Source organism: Cyprinodon tularosa, unplaced genomic scaffold, assembly GCF_016077235.1.
Source record: "Cyprinodon tularosa strain WSP-4 unplaced genomic scaffold, ASM1607723v1 ctg264, whole genome shotgun sequence".
Classification (NCBI taxonomy): Eukaryota; Metazoa; Chordata; class Actinopteri; order Cyprinodontiformes; family Cyprinodontidae; genus Cyprinodon; species Cyprinodon tularosa.
In genome coordinates this window covers 354,887-378,205 of record NW_024038968.1, presented here as the reverse complement: position 1 = coordinate 378,205, position 23,319 = coordinate 354,887, and the positions used below count along the sequence as shown (strand labels likewise).

General features: G+C 41.5%; 1 protein-coding gene across 1 annotated transcript in view; it reads left to right on the top strand.

Annotated features, from left to right (window-relative positions):
• Window positions 1-23,319, top strand: part of cntn2 (contactin 2) — a 66,404-nt gene that overhangs the window by 31,095 nt on the left and 11,990 nt on the right. Inside the window, exons 14-18 of the mRNA XM_038289159.1 lie at window positions 4,425-4,545; window positions 9,361-9,519; window positions 10,737-10,886; window positions 15,893-15,963; window positions 18,640-18,874. Coding sequence (XP_038145087.1) covers window positions 4,425-4,545; window positions 9,361-9,519; window positions 10,737-10,886; window positions 15,893-15,963; window positions 18,640-18,874 — 736 coding nt within the window. The remainder of the gene's footprint in view (window positions 1-4,424; window positions 4,546-9,360; window positions 9,520-10,736; window positions 10,887-15,892; window positions 15,964-18,639; window positions 18,875-23,319) is intronic.

Here is a 23,319-nt window from a genome sequence, read left to right as displayed (position 1 = left end):
GGTAAGATCCATTATGAAATTTGGTACTAAAGTGCAACCCATCCAAACCTACAAAAAAGCCTCTTGGAGCCATGGTCCAAACCGCACAGGAAGTCGGCCATTTTGAATCGAGCCAATCACTTTACTTATTTAGCTTTATGACATCTGAGCGAACTCTTCCCAAAGCGTTTGAGTTGCAAACTTCTAATTTCACTCCACATTAATCTTAGACATTGGGTATCAAAAGGATTATTCTACATCAAAGCATGTGGGTGTGGCCAAGCGTCAAATTTTGTCTTTTTGATATAAAGCAAAAGGTAAGATCCATTATGAAATTTGGTACTAAAGTGCAACCCATCCAAACCTACAAAAAAGCCTCTTGGAGCCATGGTCCAAACCGCACAGGAAGTCGGCCATTTTGAATCGAGGCAATCACTTTACTTATTTAGCTTTATGACATCTGAGCGAACTCTTCCCAAAGCGTTTGAGTTGCAAACTTCTAATTTCACTCCACATCAATCTTAGACATTGGGTATCAAAAGGATTATTCTATATCAAAGCATGTGGGCGTGGCCAAGCGTCAAATTTTGTCTTTTTGATATAAAACAAAGGGTAAGATTCAGGCCATCCTCTACTGAGAATTATGAAATTTGGTACTAATGTGCAACCCATCCAAACCTACAAAAAATCCTCCTGGAGCCATGGTCCAAACCGCACAGGAAGTCGGCCATTTTGAATCGAGCCAATCACTTTACTTATTTAGCTTTATGACATCTGAGCGAACTCTTCCCAAAGCGTTTGAGTTGCAAACTTCAATTTCACTCCACATTAATCTTAGACATTGGGTATCAAAAGGATTATTCTACATCAAAGCATGTGGGCGTGGCCAAGCGTCAAATTTTGTCTTTTTGATATAAAGCAAAAGGTAAGATCCATTATGAAATTTGGTACTAAAGTGCAACCCATCCAAACCTACAAAAAAGCCTCTTGGAGCCATGGTCCAAACCGCACAGGAAGTCGGCCATTTTGAATCGAGGCAATCACTTTACTTATTTAGCTTTATGACATCTGAGCGAACTCTTCCCAAAGCGTTTGAGTTGCAAACTTCTAATTTCACTCCACATCAATCTTAGACATTGGGTATCAAAAGGATTATTCTATATCAAGGGAGTGGGCATGGCCAAGCATCAAATTTTGTCTTTTTGATATAAAGCAAAAGGTAAGATCCATTATGAAATTTGGTACTAAAGTGCAACCCATCCAAACCTACAAAAAAGCCTCTTGGAGCCATGGTCCAAACCGCACAGGAAGTCGGCCATTTTGAATCGAGGCAATCACTTTACTTATTTAGCTTTATGACATCTGAGCGAACTCTTCCCAGAGCGTTTGAGTTGCAAACTTCTAATTTCACTCCACATTAATCTTAGACATTGGGTATCAAAAGGATTATTCTACATCAAAGCATGTGGGCGTGGCCAAGCATCAAATTTTGTCTTTTTGATATAAAACAAAGGGTAAGATTCAGGCCATCCTCTACTGAGAATTATGAAATTTGGTACTAATGTGCAACCCATCCAAACCTACAAAAAAGCCTCCTGGAGCCATGGTCCAAACCCCACAGGAAGTCGGCCATTTTGAATCGAGCCAATCACTTTACTTATTTAGCTTTATGACATCTGAGCGAACTCCTCCCAAAGCGTTTGAGTTGCAAACTTCAATTTCACTCCACATTAATCTTAGACATTGGGTATCAAAAGGATTATTCTACATCAAAGCATGTGGGCGTGGCCAAGCGTCAAATTTTGTCTTTTTGATATAAAGCAAAAGGTAAGATCCATTATGAAATTTGGTACTAAAGTGCAACCCATCCAAACCTACAAAAAAGCCTCTTGGAGCCATGGTCCAAACCGCACAGGAAGTCGGCCATTTTGAATCGAGGCAATCACTTTACTTATTTAGCTTTATGACATCTGAGCGAACTCTTCCCAAAGCGTTTGAGTTGCAAACTTCTAATTTCACTCTACATTAATCTTAGACATTGGGTATCAAAAGGATTATTCTACATCAAAGCATGTGGCCGTGGCCAAGCGTCAAATTTTGTCTTTTTGATATAAAGCAAAAGGTAAGATCCATTATGAAATTTGGTACTAAAGTGCAACCCATCCAAACCTACATAAAAGCCTCTTGGAGCCATGGTCCAAACCGCACAGGAAGTAGGCCATTTTGAATCGAGGCAATCACTTTACTTATTTAGCTTTATGACATCTGAGCGAACTCTTCCCAAAGCGTTTGAGTTGCAAACTTCTAATTTCACTCCACATTAATCTTAGACATTGGGTATCAAAAGGATTATTCTACATCAAAGCATGTGGGCGTGGCCAAGCGTCAAATTTTGTCTTTTTGATATAAAGCAAAAGGTAAGATCCATTATGAAATTTGGTACTAAAGTGCAACCCATCCAAACCTACAAAAAAGCCTCTTGGAGCCATGGTCCAAACCGCACAGGAAGTCGGCCATTTTGAATCGAGGCAATCACTTTACTTATTTAGCTGTATGACATCTGAGCGAACTCCTCCCAAAGCGTTTGAGTTGCAAACTTCTAATTTCACTCTACATTAATCTTAGACATTGGGTATCAAAAGGATTATTCTACATCAAAGCATGTGGGCATGGCCAAGCGTCAAATTTTGTCTGTTTGATATAAAGCAAAAGGTAAGATCCATTATGAAATTTGGTACTAAAGTGCAACCCATCCAAACCTACAAAAGGACCATGGCTCTTGGAGCCATGGTCCAAACCCCACAGGAAGTCGGCCATTTTGAATCGAGGCAATCATTTATTTATTTATTTAACAGGACAGAGCAAATAAATAAACAGTCTTATACTTCTCTACAGATTGTAAATGAGCCAGATTATGGCATAGTTGCTAATTTACATCTGTCGTCCTGAGGCAGAAAGACAAAACAACACAAGATCACATAATACAATATCAGTCAATACACATAGACACACATTCAGACAATGACAATACAACAATAACATTAGTGAGTGCATGACTGGGAGCTTTTAAGAAACTGTTTAAGGTGCTTTTTAAATGTGCAATAAGTGGGACATTCCCTGATGTTTGTTGGGAGGCTGTTCCAGAAGTGTCCTCTAACTTATTTATCTTTATGACATCTGAGCGAACTCCTCCCAAAGCGTTTGAGTTGCAAACTTCTAATTGACTGAGCCTAGACTTAAGGAATAATGGATCAAAAGTTATCAATGTGGGTGTGACCAAACTTCAAATTCTGAATTCTCGACATAAGACAAAAAAACAAAACAAAAAAAAAACAGCCCCAGGCCACCCTTTTAGTAAGGATTTTGAGATTTGGTGTACATGTATAACCAAACAGGACTGGAGCCATGGTCCAAACCCCACAGAAAGTCGGCAGCTTTAACTGATGCTTCGTAACGCCTCTAAAATGATGCACAAGCATGCCGTGCGTTCTGCAGCAGTTAGGCTGTCGTTGGACAGAAGTTCTGGACTCGTAATGAATACTCTATGTATACGCCCAAAATTGAAAAAATCCATAGAAAGTTCAACGTATGCCAGCGTTTTAGGAGATTCTGGGACGTTAGGCAGATGCTGTATAAATTTAGCAAGGTGTGACAAGAGTCATAACGCTGTTTTCATGTATGTGAGTAAAACAGAAGGGAAGATGGCTTTACAATGCAAAAACTCAAATCTAAATAAGTTTTTAAGTCAGCGGATATTTCCTTGAATTGAGGAGGGCAGTGAGACACTGTCAGGGAAACAAGACAATTTACATTTAGAATAAGAAAAAACTATTGCATTGTCTTAATTCAAGTGCATATTATGTAATTATCTTATCTGAAATAAATGTTCTTATTTTAAGAGTTAAAATACTCATTCCATTGGCAGATCATCTTTTTTTCCTGCTCAACTTAATGGTAAATATACTTAATTTAATAAATTTTTAGATCGTTTTTGCAGCATATGCAGCCCACACTGGAAAAACTATCTAGAAATAAGTACAAATGTCTTAAATTAAGTGTATTTACCCTTAATTTGAGTAGGTAAACGAGAGAGTTTGCCAATGGAATGAGTATTTTTCGTCTGCACTTAAATTCATACAATGTAATTTTGTTTTCTTATTTCAAATGTAAATTGTCGTGTTGGCAAAATGTCTCTCTTACCTCCTCAATCCAAGAACAAATGCACTTATTTTAACAGAAAATGACTTATCTAGATTTCAATTTTTTCCAGTGCAGAACCTTCATAGCTGAAATGAAATGTGGTTTTTATCCAATTGTTTGTATTTAGTATTGGTGATACTTACATCCATGTCAAACTTTAAAATGCTGCAGGTGATTTCAGGCTGTTTTACATCTTGCTCCCTCTCCAGAACAGAATCTAAGCGTCTCTTACCTTTTCTATTCAGAAAGAAAACATCGGCGACCTGCTGATCGTAAACGCTCAGCTGAGCCAGGCAGGAATATTTACCTGCACGGCTCAGACGGTGGTGGACAGCGCTTCTTCTTCAGCTAAACTGGTGGTCAGAGGTGAGTAACAAGCAGTCTGCTGACTGGACTCTGACATCTCCTTCATTTCTACAATAGTTAGAAAATAGCAGCAGAGAATCTCCACTGAAATTCCTGGGAATGTACACAGATGATTTGAAGATGATATATTTTTATCAATATTTAATTCTAAGTGGAACTGATGGGTCTGCCTCATTAGATGATACAGAACGTTACTGAAAAGCCAGGCAGGCAGAGGAGTCCAGAGACAACAGAAGGATCAGGCCCATCTGATGGATATTCAGATATCATCCATCCATCCATTTTCCGTCACACTTCATCCCTTTCGGGGTCGCTTGAGTGCTGGTGTCTATCTCCAGCTGTCTACGGGTGAGAGGCGGGGTCCACCCTGGACAGGTCTCCAGTCCATCGCAGGACAACACAGAGACAAACAGGACAAACAACCATTCACACACACACCTAAGGAGAGTTTAGAGAAGCCAGTTAACCTAACAGTCATGTTTTTGGACTGTGGGAGGAATCCGGAGTACCCGGAGAGAACACACGCATGCTCAGGGAGAACATGCTAACTTCGAAGACCTCAGGCCAGGAATTAAACCCGAAAGCTTCTTGCTGCAAGGCTAGCCACCACTGGAAAAAAATCGAAATCTAGATAAGTCAGTTTTTCTTAAAATAAGTGTATTTGTTCTTGGATTTAGTAGGTAAAAGAGAGATTTTGCCAATGGAACAAGACAATTTACACTTACAATAAGAAAACACAATTACATTGTCTTATTTCAGGTGCATTTTATCAAATTTTCTTATTTTAAGAGCAAAAATACTCATTCCATTGGCGAACTATCTCATTTACCTACTCAAATTAAGCTTAAATACACTTAATTTAAGACATTTCTACTTATTTTTAGAACCTTTTTCCAGTGTATACTGATTGATTCAGAGATCAAATTAATTTCTGAATATCAAATATTGATATTCAGATATACATTTTGATATTAATTGTGGTAATTGCTCCAATATCAGCCAAAAAAATTAAATAAACTGTATATATAATATATTAGTCTGTAAAATAAATTAAAAAAATACTGGTATATTGCTAAGTTGTATAAAAAATTTTCCAATCATTGATTTTTTTTTCTGTTTATCCATTAGAACAGGGATTCCCAACCAGGGGTACTAGTACCTCTAGAGGCCAGCCATGGCATTGCAAGTGGTTAGTCAAAATATTAAATATTTTATTTCCCGGATAAAGAAATGTCATAAAATAAGGCTGAGATGGGTTTTACTCTGGAAGGACCCAAATGCAAATCAAGCAAAAAGAGCAAAAGAAAATGTCTTAATCAATACTTACATCATGACTATAGTGGCTATGGTTGCTGTGCACCTGCACTGCTGCTCTGTGAGTGAGAGCGGGAAGAAATAGACCTAAAGGCAAAGGTCACAAGAGAAGAAACGCACCAAAGCAGCTGCAGTCAAGGATAAATGGCTGAAACATCCCACTGCTGTGGATTCAGGAGAAGCTCAGCTGGTTCATCAACACTTTCCAAAAAACTTCAACAACAATCTACTGGACTTCGTTTCCAAGTTTGAAGACGTTTCTCTTCCATCCAGCAAGAAATTTTTTAAATTCAAAATGTCAGAATTAGCGTTGAGTTATGAGACTAAATTCATAAAATTACAAGAATAAAGTAGTAATATTATAAGAATAAAGTCATAATATTACGTAAATAAAGTCCTAAAATTACGAGAATAAGGTTGTGATATATAAATGAATACAGAAGAGAATAAAGTTGAGAAATTCCAAGAAATAAGTTCTATTTTATGACAACTCTTCCAAGAAGCCCTTTCTTCCTTAAAATGAGGAATGTGGAGCATCATGTGAAGTTCTACTTTAGCATCGGTTTGACAGATCAGGAAATCTTTTAGCAGCAGCATCAAACTGGGCAGGAGGTCAAAGTGGACTCTGGCTGCTGATTGGTGGAGCTGGTCGGCCGTCATCTGCTGGGCGGAGCTCCAAGATTTCTTTCTGAAACAGGTTGTGGTTTGATGACTTCATTCTTGTAATGTTATAACTTTATTCGTTGTAACATTACGTTAAAGGGAATAGTTGGCCAGGCTGAAAAGGCAAGGTCTTCTGCTATTGCTGCTTTGTAGGTTTTTGATAGCTGAAATCTGAGTCTTTCAAAAACCTACACTCACTGGCCACTTTATTAGGTACCCCATGCTAGTAACGGGTTGGACCCCCTTTTGCCTTCAGAACTGCCTCAATTCTTGGTGGCATAGATTCAACAAGGTGCTGGAAGCATTCCTCAGGGAGTTTGGTCCATATTGACATGATGGCATCACACAGTTGCCGCAGATTTGTCGGCTGCACATCCATGATGCGAATCTCCCGTTCCACCGCATCCCAAAGATGCTCTATTGGATTGAGATCTGGTGACTGTGGAGGCCATTTGAGTACAGTGAACTCATTGTCATGTTCAAGAAACCAGTCTGAGATGATTCCAGCTTTATGACATGGCGCATTATCCTGCTGAAAGTAGCCATCAGAAGTTGGGTACATTGTGGTCATAAAGGGATGGACATGGTCAGCAACAATACTCAGGTAGGCTGTGGCGTTGCAACGATGCTCAATTGGTACCAAGGGGCCCAAAGAGTGCCAAGAAAATATTCCCCACACCATGACACCACCACCACCAGCCTGAACCGTTGATACAAGGCAGGATGGATCCATGCTTTCATGTTGTAGACGCCAAATTCTGACCCTACCATCCGAATGTCGCAGCAGAAATCGAGACTCATCAGACCAGGCAACATTTTTCCAATCTTCTATTGTCCAATTTCCATGAGCTTGTGCAAATTGTAGCCTCAGTTTCCTGTTCTTAGCTGAAAGGAGTGGCACCCGGTGTGGTCTTCTGCTGCTGTAGCCCATCTGCCTCAAAGTTCCACGTACTGTGCGTTCAGAGATGCTCTTCTCCCCACCTTGGTTGTAACGGGTGGTTATTTGAGTCACTGTTGCCCTTCTATCAGCTCCAACCAGTCTGGCCATTCTCCTCTGACCTCTGGCATCAACAAGGCATTTCCGCCCACAGAACTGCCGCTCACTGGATGTTTTTTCTTTTTCGGACCATTCTCTGTAAACCCTAGAGATGGTTGTGCGTGAAAATCCCAGTAGATCAGCAGTTTCTGAAATACTCAGACCAGCCCTTCTGGCACCAACAATCATGCCACGTTCAAAGTCACTCAAATCACCTTTCTTCCCCCTACTGATGCTCGCTTTGAACTGCAGGAGATTGTCTTGACCATGTCTACATGCCTAAATGCACTGAGTTGCCGCCATGTGATTGGCTGCCTAGAAATTAAGTGTTAACGAGCAGTTGGACAGGTGTACCTAATAAAGCGGCCGGTGAGTGTACAATGCAGTGATAGAGTTGATTCATTCCAGCTATCATCGCAACCCCTTTACAGGGGAACAGAAGACCTCGCCTATTCAGCCAGGCCAACAATTCCCTTTAACAACCCACTTTCAGAGACATAGACAGGTATGGGGCATTGCAGGCTAACAAAGAACCCAAACGACCCCCATTCCAAAGTGGGGGACTTGTTAGTCAGGTTCAATCTGCATGTTTTCTTGAAAAACCAGGCTTTGTTGGGCTGCTGGATAAAGCCTGGAACTCAACGTTATTTCTGACATTTTGAATTGAAAAATCTTCCTGGAAGGGAAGAGAAACGTCTTCAAACTTGCAAACAAAGTCCAGTGGATTGATTTTAACTTGTTTGCAATGACTCTGACCTGGATGACTGAGAATCTGAACCAGCATACTTCATCAACCCCCAGCTGATTGATGAAAACACAGTAAAAATGATATGATGAGTCTGAATATTATTTAGTTAATTTTTTTTCCTGAATCGTCAAGCTTAGACGTGTTTATAGGGGACTTATTCCGAAAAGCCGTTTTTGTTAAAAAAAAATGTGGATTTGCAACATAATTTGCTTTTATGTTTATTTTAGCTCTCATTCACTTTCCAGTCAACATATTTAGATTATTTTTATTCGAATTGAAAAGAATGGCATGTCTGATTATTAAAAGTTGAAGTTAAGAAAATGAAATAAATATTTTTCTTTTTATGATCAGCTGTATTTCCTATTGTTGGAAAATAATCACCACGTTTGACAGAGGGGGACTCATGGCATGATAAAATGTCAGAGGGGTAGACGAGTCGAAAAGGGTCGGGAATCAGAGTATGTGGGAAGCTCTCCCAACTGCTGTTCCTGTTAAATATTTATGTTTATGAAGCCACTATAGATCCGACTCGCTCTGCTGCAGGTAGAGACCGGAGAATAAAGAATAGAAATGGCTCCACCGTCCGGTGGCTCTCACCTGAGGAAGCAGCAGGAACAGCTGAACTTTCGATCACTGCATCCTGCAGACAGTCTGCTTTCTGTCACAGCTTCTAAATGCTCTGATGGTGTAAAACACTCAGCAGTTTAAGGTTAAACTCCCTGGTGTTTGGTCGATAGGTTTGTCTCTAAATGGGGACACACAGCAGGTAAGCAAGGTTTGAGTAAAATCGTTTGAGTGGCTTTAGGTAGACCTGATTAGAAGCTACACAGCAATCTAAATAAGTCATATTTTTATTAAGATAAGTGCTTTTTTTCTTGAACTGAGGAGGGAAGTGAGACAAGTGCATATTATCTTATTCACCTACTCGAATTAAGGTTCAATACACATAATTGAAGACATTTGGACTTATTTCTAGATCGTTTTTGCAGTGTAGATGCTGTTTCTGATGGATCTGAGTGAAGGCGGTGAATGGTTTCTTCCCCTGTGTGCGCAGGACCTCCTGGACCCCCTGGAGTTTTGCTGGTGAAGAATGTGGCCGAGACATCAGTGGAGCTGAAGTGGAGTCGCGGCCATGATAACCACAGTCCCATTGGCAAATACATCATAATGGGTCGATCGTCACTCTCATCAGAATGGAAGAAGATGATGACAGGTGTGTGAAAACATGGCGTTTATGCAGAGAGTGAGATGAAAACAGACAAACACAGAGACACTAGAGCACAAACACTCAGACACGCTTCAAAACTCAGCAGAGATACAGTTTCCCGACTGAAGGCAGTCAGACAATCGTTCATTGGAATTAAAAACTTTGGAAGTAATTGAGAAATAAATGAATCATCTGAGCAGGACAGCTTAATTGATTCGTCAAAATATTCAGAGGTAGGCTCTGATAAGAGTGTCAAACAAACTGGGTTCTGTTTTCTAAACTGTACAGAAATTAAGAACAGCTTTGAGGATTTTCCTGTGCAGTCTATTGGAAGAACATGAGAGGTGGGAAGTAAAGCTGGAATAACAGCACAGAACATTGGGCCTCATGCAAGAAGTGTTCATACAAACAAATGAGTTCTTCAATGGTTTACGAGTGATTCAGAACAAAATGCCTCATGCAGCATTTTTCCCCTATTTCTAAACTTCTCTCAGGTACAAACATATTTTCAGAGTAGCTCCATACTGACGATAGGAGTTAGAAGCAGACATAGAAAACGAAGCATAGATACAAAAGGCAACTGTCAACCAGCTCTACAGGCGGCCCCGTCCAGGAAACACACAGCCAGGCAGACGAGCTCCGAGCCAGCTCCCATGTCAGAGGATGAAGAGAGCACATCCAGTTAGTCACAGTCAGAGAAACAGGACTACACTGGAAAACAGGCCAAGCTCCAACATCTAGAAACAAAGGTGTTGATGGCAGCAGCGCAGCTGATATTTCTCTCCAGGATGGAGTCACAGCCAAACAGGAACAGACCAGATGAAGCTACTATGAGAAAAAGCAGAGAGAGCAGAACGTTAGAGATTGAACTAACAGATTCTGCGGAGTGGGAGAATAGAGATAGAATGAAGCAGAATGATGAAAAAGGGGTCCCTATGTCCTCCAGCAGTCTAAGCCTATAGCAGCAGAACTATAGAGATAGCTGCAGGATAAACTAAGTATTTTGGATGAGCTATAAGAAAAGTAGAGCAAGGAGAAAAGTGTATGAAAGAATGTGATGGTTCAACTACATTTAAAGTCTGATTGTCTAGAAAAGACAAACTTTTACCTGTTTAAACCAAAAAGTCAAGAAGCATTTCTTTATCTTTTTAACCGTAACATTAAAAGAGAACTTCCCTGAATCAGTGCATCTAATAAACCTGCGTCTCCTCTCCTCTCCATAGAACCAGCAAACATTGAGGGGAACGCAGAGTCTGCACGAGTGAGTGGACTTATTCCCTGGATGGATTATGAATTCCAGGTGATTGCCAGCAACATTCTGGGCAGCGGAGAGCCTAGCATGCCGTCCCACGTCATCCGCACAAAGCAAGCAGGTAATATTCCCTCCAACATAACCGAGTCTCTCTGAACTCCTTCAGTTCCTCCACCCTCTTGTTTGTAAAGCTGTGCAGAAGGAACGATTCATTCGTCTTAAGTTTTTGCATGTTGTTCTTTCTGGATCAGGCTGTGCGCACTCGTTCCTCGTCAGGTTTCAACATTTTTTGGAAGTGCATGACTAGACAATACCAGATGCAGAGAGAGCGTCGCTGCTATGCTGCATTTAGCCCAGACACCTTTTATGTGTCAAAGCATCTGAATTACATGCAAAGTCTATGGGGGACAGTAAATTGAACTTTTTCCAATGGACGCCGGAGCTTCAACCAAGAGTCCAGGTGTGCAGAGTCCGATTGTTTTTTTGCACATACAGTGTGAGCAGGTAGATCGCATCAGAGTGTCGGGTCGCACAGTGTGAGAACATGCATCGTGAACTGTGAACTTTTAAACCCTGCACTTTCATCGTTTAGTTGGAGCTGTAGCCGTGTGCAACGATTCAAAATATAGCACAGTGTATGCCCAGCTTTAAGATAAAAATGATCAGGCTGGCCCGTAGATGTTGCATAGATCTGCCTGTAGCCGTGGTGTCCTGGGATAGGCGGCTACACCGCGGCATATCAACGATGCTGTGGGGTTTATTTTTTCATAAGGCATTTCTCATTTACACGTACAAATAAGGGGATGAATATATTTTAAAAACAGTTGGCCCAGCTTTAATTCTCATTAAAATTCACTGCATCAACCTACAGTAATTTCAGTGTAATTTTGTAAAGTGCCTTGAGATGACATGTGTTGTGAATTTGGCGCTATATAAATAAACTGAATTGAATTGAATTGAATTGAAACTTTTGTGTTTGTGCTGAAATGTGCTGGACAGCTCCGTGTGGGAGGGGGCCCAGATGTCAGTCAAAGCCAAATTTTGGTGAAGCAGCCCTCTGCACTGAAATATGTTGGAGGGAATCCTGAAGTGAGCCTGAGTAGTATAAAATTAACTTTAGGAATTAATATGAGAATCTAGTAACATTTGTGCTAACTTGGGATTCAGGTGGAGAAGTAGCAGCCAGGATCTGTTAAAAAGTTCATAAATGATCAGATTAAAGCTACATTAAGATCGCACGCTGCTGGTTTACATGCAAGGGCAATGGTTGACGCACATCAAGGCGCAGCAAAATGTACTGCAGCACATTTTCAGCCACAGGAGCAGCACGTCTGAGCAGCTGAAACTGAAGCATGACTGAAGCTGCTGGAGGCATTTGGAGCTGCTGGATGCGCCTCCTCAGCCAATGAGAGAAGCTGATCTGGGAGCTGGCAGGGAGTCAGACGCAGCACTGCTGATGCAGAGCGCTATGATCACTCCTCTGAAACAGTTTATTAACGCCTAAATTAACTTAAATTGTCGAAATCTGCCGGCAGAATATGTTGGCTTTTATTATCCTGCTGCCTGCAGTTTGTAGCACAGACCTGAAAAACGCTAACATCTACTTCCAGCCGCCACCAACAGGAGGGGAAAACCCCAAGAGGCGAGCGGGCCTGAGGCAGCTGCTGCTGGGGATTCCCAGTGACAGCGCAGCGCCGGTATGTGGGGGTCTGAGCGGCTCCCACAGAGAAATAATCTTTGAAGGCAGGATGGTAATCTGGATGAACTGACTGCACAGACCATGTTTTCAGGAGGACTTTCTCACTTCAACATAGATTCTAACTACTTTCTACCCGCTGATCACAGCTAATATAGCAAAGCTGCTCTCTGGCATCGAACACAGGAGCAGCAGAAGCATCTGGACTCACTTTACTGGACGTCTGACCTTAATGAGGACAAACAGCAGAAATGAAGCAGCTGAAGCTTCTTTGCTGTTTCCAGTGCTTGCGGTCTGAACGTAGCATTATTAAGTAAAAATAAGCCAAGCAACTCTCTTGATTTCCTCCACCATTGTTCCAGACCAAGAAAGGATAGGGTAGCTCCGCCCACACGCATCAGACTAGAGCCGTGCGCTCCTGCAGGAGTCCCTCGGGACTCGCGGGACCCAACACAAAGCAGTGCGGCGCAGGAAGAATATTGAAAGCTCATTGCAGGTGTGGGCGGGAGCGGGGGTAAGCGGCAGTCCCGCAAACTAAAAACATGTTTTAAAATGTAAAATAAAGTCATAAATGATCAGTCTATGTCTATCATATTTATACATCACAATGTGCTGGGTGGGGCTCCATTATATGGTGTTTAAAATGATTAATTATAACTTATTATATTTTTATTTCATACGTGAACCTGATGATGAGTGGCATATAAGATTATGCACAATATCCATCCATCCATCCATCTTCCTCCGCTTATCCGGGGTCGGGTCGCGGGGGCAGCAGCCTAAGAAGGGAGGCCCAGACTTCCCTCTCCCCAGCCACTTCTTCCAGCTCTTCATGAGGAACCCCAAGGCGTTCCCAGGCCAGCCGAGAAACATAGTCTCTCCAGCGTGTCCTGGGTCTCCCCCTGAGCCTCCCCCCGGTGGGACGTGCCCGGAACACCTCACCAGGGAGGCGTCCAGGAGGCATCCTAAACAGATGCCCAAGCCACCTCAACTGGCTCCTCTCGACGTGGAGGAGCAGCGGCTCTACTCCGAGTCCCTCCCGGATGACCGAGCTTCTCACCCTATCTCTAAGGGAGGGATGCACAATATATTGCACAATATATTATTCTTAATATCCTCAGTAGATTTTGGTAGGTTAGTTGGGTATTGCTGTGAAGCAGCAGCTCGTGCCACCTAACGCACGTCATGCACTATGCGGTGAAGAATCGGCCAGTAATGTGCTCAGCTGAGCTCAGCGTGTTTAATTCCTCAAACTAATGACATGAATTGCTTTGAGCAGTAGCCGAATGACGGAATCATGCAGGAATTGCGGGCGGGAGCGGGACTGAAAATCATAATTCTTTGCGGGAGCGGGACTGAGCATTGCGGGAGCGAGCGGGTGAAGGACTGAAAATCATGATTTTCACTTGAAAACAAACGATGCTGTTAGGTTCAAAAATGTAGGTACGTAAAAGAGGAACTTAGTCTACACAGAAGAGGGATTTTTAACAACTTCTGCAGAAGGAGAGAGTTACATTCAGCTACATCTACTCTCTGACGGACTTCCTCTGCAGAAGCCTTTTTATTAGCAGATCATAACACATGGGGTGGGTTACAAAATAGAGTGTTCTTCTGACAAGGCAATTGATCAGGTCATAGGACAAAATGCTCCTCTGATTGAATCACAGAATAGAGTGGTCTCCTGATAACTGTGATTAGCCTTGCACAAACATCAGCAATTTTCTACCGCCGTTGCATGACCGTTTGCAGTAAACAGAGTGAAGCATCTCATTTCTCCAATGTTTTATATGTGCACACATTAACTTTATAATCATCATCGATTAAACCTAACAGATGCAAAGAGCAGTGTTGCCAACTTAGCGCTTTAGTCGCTATATTTAGCCACTTTTCAGACCCCTCTAGCACTTTGATTTCTAAAAAGCTCCTAGCGCCAAATCTAGCGCCTTTTTTCTGCTACTGGAGACTTTGGAGACAACATCTAAAAGCAGCGAACTCTGCTCTCCAGAGCGAGTAGATTGGTAACCCCGCCTCCTGCTCTCCTCTATCTTGTCTGCTGTCATGAATAGGGGTGTAAATCACATCCATCATGGCGATTCGATTCAGTATCGATTTCCTGACCCAACGATTCGATTATTTTCGATACTCAAGAATACACCACGATTCGATTCAATTAATCGGTTAAATTTTTTTTTATTATGATTATTTTTTTTTACATTAAACAAAGTTTCAAGTTTGAAATAAATCAATGAAAGCTGTAACATCGTTATGCATTTTTTTTAGAAACAACAGCAAATAACAGAAGTAGAAAAGTTGCATCAAAAAATACTGCACAGAATCAGTGCAATGAGTTCAATTCAATACCTCGGCTCCAGACGCCCCGCCCCCTCCACAGACGCTCCGCTGCACCTCTCCCAAATTGTAGCTGACTGCAAACAGTGCAGCAGACAGGAGGCCGGCTTGTTTTGTTTTTATGACCGAAATTGCAGAATACAACTCGTGAAGTTTGACCCGCTAGAAGAGCGAGGTGCGCGAGAACGCTGGGACCCTTTTTCCACCTGGATCTCCGCTCTTTTTGGCCCTCATGTCCCTCCGTCGTTGGACTAAACTCGCCCCCACTTCCTCGCCGCCTCGGCCGTATCTAGACCCACAGCGTGTAGCTCAGACCATGCTTCGATACTGAGCATAATTTAAAAATGTCTGTGTCAAGCTCACTGCAACACACTGCTGTAAGAGTATAACCAGGAACCGAGGTAGGAGGGCAAAATAGGTTTAGCGCCACCGCAGCACGGGAGGGAGAATTACGCCCAGGAGCAAATGGATAAAAATAGACCGGAGGAAAAAAAAAAACATGAATCGATTATCTTGCGGACGAATCGATGCATCGTTACAAAACGATTATTATTTACACCCCTAGTCATGATTCATGCAGCTTTTATTTCATCCAAATGAAAAATGGAGAACAGATAAGCAGATCATGGCTTGTCTACAGTGAAAAGAAGGACTGGGTTATTTACTTTGGCCTTTTTGGAAACACAGGAAGGAGCAATCAGCTAAGTGAGCTTAGTGCTTGGAAAAAATCTTTCATTCCTTTAGAGACAGCATGAAAAGTCAGCTGAGTACAAAACATAGAGAGGAAAACAAGAAGAAAAGGGACAAGAAGAGAGGGACACAACCTAGAACAGACAATGGATGTCTATTCTATTAACATTTCTCTATCTGGAGAATGGGGCTGTTTTATGTCTTCTCAATTCAGGGGCCCCATTCCTGTCTTTGCCTAGGGCCCCACATTTCCTAAATCTGCCCCTGATTTAGATCCTGACTGCTCTGCTTCTCCAAGGGATTTAATCGGTCTCCAGTTGAGGAGTTTTTTTCTTATATTATTTTAGCTTGTCCTTTTAGAGGATTCACAGCATGTGTTTTTTGGACCACAGCACCAACAGTGGCCCCTAGTGGACTTGGTGGAGGAGGAGGAAACCCCCATGAACTGATAGTTACCTGGACGGTGAGTGGGTCATTACTTTACTTTATGTTTTTCCATTTCAACATTTTGTCTTTCAGTGTGGTGCTCTGCAAATGGATGTGACCTTTTTTTATAACTTACTGAAAATAATGAAATCTGAATTATTTAAAAAGCGCCGCTGGCAGGGAGTGAGTTGCTGGTTTATCATGTCAGCCCTTCTGTTATGAGTTCATTTTGACTTTTAATGGAACCTTCCATTATACCAGGGTTAGGGGGTCAAGCTGGTGCAGATGATCAGTATGATAATCAGTTTGATGCTCAATCAGTTCTTTCATTTTATGAGTTATTTATTTTTAAAAATGTTTTAAAGGAGAAGTCCGGTCAGCAAGGAATAACCGATGGATCCTTCCGTAAAAATTAAAAAAATATCCACTGGACTTGGTTTTCAAGATTTGAAGACATTTCTCCACCTCTCCAGGAAGCTTTCTCAATTCAAATGTCTGGATCCGCAGTGAGTTTGAGTCTTGTATGGAAAAGGCCCTTAACAATCATAGACAGGTTCAGATATCACAGGCTAACGATGGAACTAAACGACCCATTCATCGGTTACCATTGCATGTTTCCAAGCAATACAAGGCCTTGTCCATACAAGACTCAAACTCATGGCGGATCCAGACATTTGAATTGAGAAAGCTTCCTGGAGAGGTGGAGAAATGTCTTCAAATCTTGAAAACCAAGTCCAGTGGATATTTTTAGAATTTTTACGGAATGATTATGACCTGACTGACTGAAAATCTTCATCAGCAACCGATGGATCATTATTTATACCTAAACTAATACGTTTGCAGTGATTTAATGACTTTAGCGTTAATCAGTAGAAAAACTATAATGTTTGTGGCGATCACTGAGTCTGGGAGCGGCCATTTTTGCCCAAATATAGTAGCCCCTCCCTCCTGCCATCTTCCAGCAGTGACGTCACGGTGCGGTAAGCCTAGCGCCATTCTCCCCGCTTTACAAGCTAAATCAATGGGAACTACTAGACACATCTGCAATCAACAACAATTATTGAAGATTTCCAGAGGACTTCACCATTGAAATTCACCAGAGCTATAGTGAAACTGACAATGCCCACGTGCATGGCAGCTGGATGCTGGAATACATCGGGTAAAAGGGAAAAAAAGAGTTATTCCACCTTTCTGATTCCTGATCCTCCACGGACAGGTTGGTCGTTGGATCGCCAACTTGAAGAGGGAGGATTTGCCATCGAACTTCTGGCCAGAGAAAAAACCCGTAATATGTAGCCAACATTTGGAAGAAGAATGTTTTCAAGATGACTTGGATAATAGCGCGTTGTGACTAGGGTTGGGAATTGAAAAGATTTTCACGATTCCGATTCCCTTTTTTGATTCTATGTAACGATTCGATTCTTTATTCGATTCCAATTTGGGGGAAAAAGGAGAACAAACAGTTTGATTATCAGCATCAACTTTGTTTACTTAACTATTGCACAATCTTACAAACTCAACAAGATCAAGATGTCCACAGGAAATGTGAAACTGGAGTAACATCTGTGTTTAAATGAAAAATGAATACAAGAACAAACTTAAAAACCAACAATGTCTAATAACAAATGATGGGATAATAACCTATTTTAAATAACAAAAAATACTAATTATAAAACAGTAGTAGGGAAAATTAACAGTTATTTTGCAGAAAGATGAGCATATCTGCTTTTTCTGGAAGGATACGGGATCTTTCAGCGCTTATGGTGTCTCCAGCCGTGGAGAACACCCTCTCAGATGGGGTGGAGGAAGCCTGCACACAGAGGTCGTTTTCAGCCAGTCCAGATAGCAAGGGCAGCGTATCTTGCTTGTTCCACCACCACAGTGTGGCGCTATCCCTGCAGTGGATGGAGGGCAAGCTTTTATAGAGCTGGATTTCCTGATCTACCCTCTGGGCTAAGGAAAGACGGGGCTTTGATTCACAAAGTGACCGCAGCTCGTTGTCTTCCGTACTTGCTTACTGAACGCCGTGTGCGTAACTTGCGTAAAAAACGTGACGTAAGTCGTGCTCCCCAGAGCCGGCGCTTTAGGCTCTGGTGCTGCGGGAATCGAAAAAGGAATCGTTCAGCGAGCTGCCAGACGATGCCATGGAATCGGAAAATACGGAACCGGTTCTGAACAGGAACCGGTTTTCGATTCCCATCCCTAGTTGTGACAAACACCAGATACAGCACTGGGACTTGATCAACAGCCGATACCGCACCGTGACGTCACTAACCAGTAGGTGGCAGTAGTGTTCTTTGACAAACATGGATGCCTCCAGTAAAGAACATTCACATGAAAATTACTCTGAATTAAAAACACTGATCATTTATTGAACAGGATGGAATCATTTCAGATTTAAAGAACTTTCAGAAGTTTGGATTCTGAATATGAGCGACTCTCCATTTAAAACGGACCAAACTGAGGACCAAGGGAGGACTTTTATGTTGGGTGTAGAGTATTTCACAATAACACAGATATTGGAGTGTTAACAAAATGTCAGGCTGGTAGTAGAATGGTGCCACCACCAGGAGGCCCTGATCGCACCTGTTAATGGATCACTGAGCAGCGCTGTGGCTTACATACAGCTGCGCCAGATTTAGCACACCAACCAATTATTTTTAGCAATGACAGCCTTTCCTTATGTCTTCGTTTTCTGCTCTGAACTCACCAGTCCATGGCCAGGGAGTACCAGAACGGCGATGGCTTTGGTTACATTCTGGCGTTCAGGAAGAAAGACACAGCAGCATGGTCAGAGGTGCAAATTCCACACCTGGAGTCCTCTCGATATGTCTACTACAATGAAAGCCTGACGCCATACACGGCATTTGAAGTAAGGATCAAAGCTTATAACCGTAAAGGAGAAGGTCCGTTCAGTCAGCTCTCAGAGGTCTACTCTGCAGAGGAAGGTGAGTCATTCCTGTCCTTTTCTTTGCACCAGTACTGGTTGTTAATTGAGATCTCAAATAACAGCAGAGTTGGATATTCTTTCTTTCCTAATTTGAGAGCACAATTTTAAATTGTTGTTAGAGAAAATCTATCAGTGGACTGTAATTAATCAGATTTTCATGCATGGTCTGGGTTTTCATTGTTAGAGTATTGTATTGCAAATATGATTAAATTCTTTAATTTTGGCTACAGGAAAAGTTTTTCCTGAGATACGGATGCATGTTTTCTATTTGATTCACACAAACTGTCTTTTTTTTAACATAGAATCTAAATCAATTCAGTTTTATTTTCACTGCTATCAACGGACCTTTTTCAAAGCCAGCTTATAGCGTCTTGCAAACATATTCAGCCACCTTGAGCTTTACGACCTTTTGCTACATTTCGATTCAATTCCATTCACTTCACTACATTTCTATAGCTCCAATTCACATCCTGTCATCTCAGGTCACTTTCCAGTTCAACCAGATCATCCAGTCAGATTGATTCAAAGGTTTCTATCTAAGGAAAACCAGGTGATTGCATCGACTCATTGACTCTTCAGCAATCCCTCACACTAAGCATGCTTTCAGCCAAGGGCGTAGGTTTGATTTCAGCTTTGGTAGGGACACTATTCTTCAGTTTCATTGGTCCTTTGCAAAAATATGCAGGCTCTTTTTTATGCTTAATGTGAGCTTCAGGGCTCATTTTGTTTAAAGAGAACAGCAGCATTTCTTGCTACATTAATACAAATCTTATAAGCACTACATGCACTAGATGCTGTTTATCAATATTTAAAGCATCACTGGCTCTGATGAATGTGGAAGTAGGACTTTTTCCACTTTGAAAAGGATTGCATTTAAATTCACCTGCGACTAAGACAGTGTCTGTTTAACCAAATATAGTCTATAATATGTGGATTTATCCTGTGTTTTCTTCTGAAGATATAGAATTGTGCAGAGGTAAAACCCACTCTTATTTTTTTTTAACTAATATGCTCTCTCTGGATCATGCAAAATAATAAATTCAAGGGACGGCAAATAAATGTATTGTATTTACATGTGCACTGGAACTAGAAGAGGAACTGACACTGAGCATTTAAAGTATTAATATTAGAAGTTGTACATCTGGGCTGTAGTTACTCTGTGTAGCTAATTTCATGTATTTTATCTCAGGCTGAAACAATTAATCATATTAACAAATTATTTAAATAATCGTGAACTAATTTAGTAATTGATTAATCGTAAACTGGAATATAGGGCCACTAAAATGTGCCTTGAGCCGACAGAGCGACCCACTTAGAGCAGGAATTATACCAAGATTGTAAAAAATATGTAAACATTTTGCATTTAAGAAGTAAAAAAAAAAGTTTTTGTCTGTCAATATTCTCCATTCAGAACTCCTCCAAAGGAAACGTTTAAACGTTTCTGTTTCACCTGGTTTCATTTCATAAAAGATCTTTAAGGAGCCTTTGGCTATCTGATTAAAAGATAAAATAAAAGAAATCCTAACGTTGTTAACTTAAGTTCCACAAATCAATAAAACTCTCTCCCACTTCTTTACAGAACTCCAATCAGAAGCTTTCGCCTGTTTTAGCGTAGATAATATTTTTTTTCAATTGGGACTAGTTTCGTAGCCCAATATTAATTTATTTTAGCGTCTTTTTTTTTTCGCGCTCCAAGCACCCGCACGCGCGCACATACAGACTAGAAAACACGCAATCAGAAAGAGAGAAGGCGGAACTTAAGGCAGAATAATCAGAGTTAAACCGCGCAGCACAGTTGATGCGCTGCTATGTGAAAGGGACAGGAAAGAGCAGGCAGCTGCAGCTACCAGGCAGAGAAGCTGCGAGAGGAAAAGAAGCGGCTGCTGTATAGTAAATTATAAACATGTTGTTCACATCCAATTATTGGTAGGGACAAATAGGTCCGTCCAAAATTTTGGTAGGGACATGTCCCTATGGTCCCTATGCAAACCTAAGCCCATGCTTGTAGCGACAGTGGAGAGGAAAAACTCCCTTTTAACAGGAAGAAACTTCCACCAGAACCACACTGGAAAAAAATCAAAATCTAGATAGGTCATTTTTTCTTAAAATAAGTGCATTTGTTCTTGGATTGAGGAGATAAAAGAGACATTTTGCCAATGGAACAAGATAATTTATACTTAAAATAAGAAAACACAATTGCATTGTCTTATTTCAAGTGCATATAAACTAATTATCTTATTTTAAGAGTAAAAATACTCATTTCATTGGCAAACTATTTCATTTACCTACTCAAATTAAGGTTAAATACACTTAATTTCAGACATTTTTACTTATTTCTAGATCGTTTTTCCAATGCAGGCTCAGTGTGAGCGGCCATCTGCTGACGCCGACTGGGGTTCAAGGAGACAGAAGCAGAGATAGAAAAAGAAGCATAGTCGATATGATCTAAAAAGCAGAAACAAATCTGTTTACTGAAAAAAAGTTAAAATGTAAATCACTGGACTAAGGCCCCGTCCACATGAAGTCAAAACGAACACGAAACGCTAATATTTTCCAGAACGTTTGTCGTAAAGACGGAGACGTAAAATAAATGTGATCGTCCACACGAATGCATGAAAACGCTGCAAAATGTATGCCAGGCCTGTAAGTGGCGCTGTGGTGCCAAAGCAAAAATAGGCGACGAAGTGTTGGGCATGCGCACTAATATTTATACATGGTTGCCCTGCGGTTCCATTTTCGTGGTTCAGTCAAATTCAGGTGCTGAACTATGTGGTCGATATTGCTCTGTTCTTCCTGGAGATATTCCAGAAGAAGAAGATTCTGTTGTAAGCCCGACAGCAGGGTGAGTAGCATGAGCAGCAACCATTCAACACAGTACGGCGCCATTGTTGTTGTGATACTGTGTCGCGCATGCGTGTGTAGAGGCGACGCTATGACGCATGCGTGTAAGAAAAAAAATGCGGTCAGAGCTTAAAGATGGAAACGCGAAAACGGCGTTTCAGAATCTTCCCACTCTGAAGGCTTAATAAAAAAAAAGATCGTTGACAGACCCCCGAAACGCCGGCTTCGTATGGATGAGAGGCTGGTTTGGTGAAAAATTAGGGCGTTTAGGCCAGGGTTTGACTTCGTGTGGACGGGGCCTTAGTTTCCAAGTTTGAAGACATTTGGCTTCCCATCCAAGAAGCTTCTGAAGACATTTTGAATTGAAAAAGGTTCCTGGATGGGAAGAGAAATGTCTTCAAACTTGGAAACAAAGTCCAGTGGATTGTTTTTAAAACTTTTTTGGAATAACTATGACCTGGATGACTGAAGATCTTTACCAACGACTGTTTTCATTTGATAAACATGGATTAGCTCTGGTGAGAGGGATTCAGACAGATAATAGAGCGAAACAATAAAGCACACTGACTACGCCCTCACTTCCTTACTGTTACTCTCCATTGTTTATTTTCCTGATCTCTGTCACGGTAATGTAACGCTAACATCACAGCTAACCCACTATGATCATGTCAGCAGACGCGCAGCTGTGGGGGTCAGAGGCCATGCAGCTTTCTTTGCCTGTAGGAATGGAGCCAAATGCTGATTGTTAGCAGGTTCACCCATGTTTGAAAAACACGCGTTAACCCGCTATTTTATTTAGCTTAGTTTATAGTGACACAGGTTGGCGTAAATCCCTTCATATTGTTGCGGTTTTCTCATGGAGAGCTTCAGTAACTTAGAGTCCTTCCCCAGGAGAGTGTAGCCTTAAAGGAATAGTACACCCAAAACATGATTAGCCTTCATTTTCTACTCACCCCCATGCTGAACAACACTCTGGAGTACTTTTTTGATATCTCAAATGCATCTGGAGATCTGGGAGGCTTCTTGCTGTCTGCTGACATTCAAATAATGGAGGTCTATGGCGCCCGAGGCAGAAAGGTCCATAAAAGTCCACAAAAAACGTGTCAATATTCCTCCATACTGCTCGTCCAATGTATTCCAAGTGTCCTGAGTGGGTAGCGTCCAGAATTTACTCGAAACGAAGTCATTTAGAATGTTTTTAGAGCATAAACAGTAGTGTATAGGATTTCCTAAAAGCGCGTTCACGGCGCTACGGAAACCGCGGCAGACCAAACCAGATGAAAGTGCGCATTCAGCTCGGCAAAGAACTCATGCTCTTCCTCAACACTGAAGTCCTCAGACATTTTTCTTTCGTTGTTTCTTTCTTTGCACAGGTAAACAGCACATTTCTTCTTCTACGCTTGCATTATCGGCAGAGCAGACGCTGAATGCGCACTTTCATCTGGTTTGGTCTGCCGCGGATTCCGTAGACTCGTGAACGCGCTTTCAGGAAATCCTATACACTACTGTTTACGCTCTAAAAACATTCTAAATGACTTCGTTTCGAGTAAATTCTGGATGCTACCCACTCAGGACACTTGGAATACATTGGACGAGCAGTAT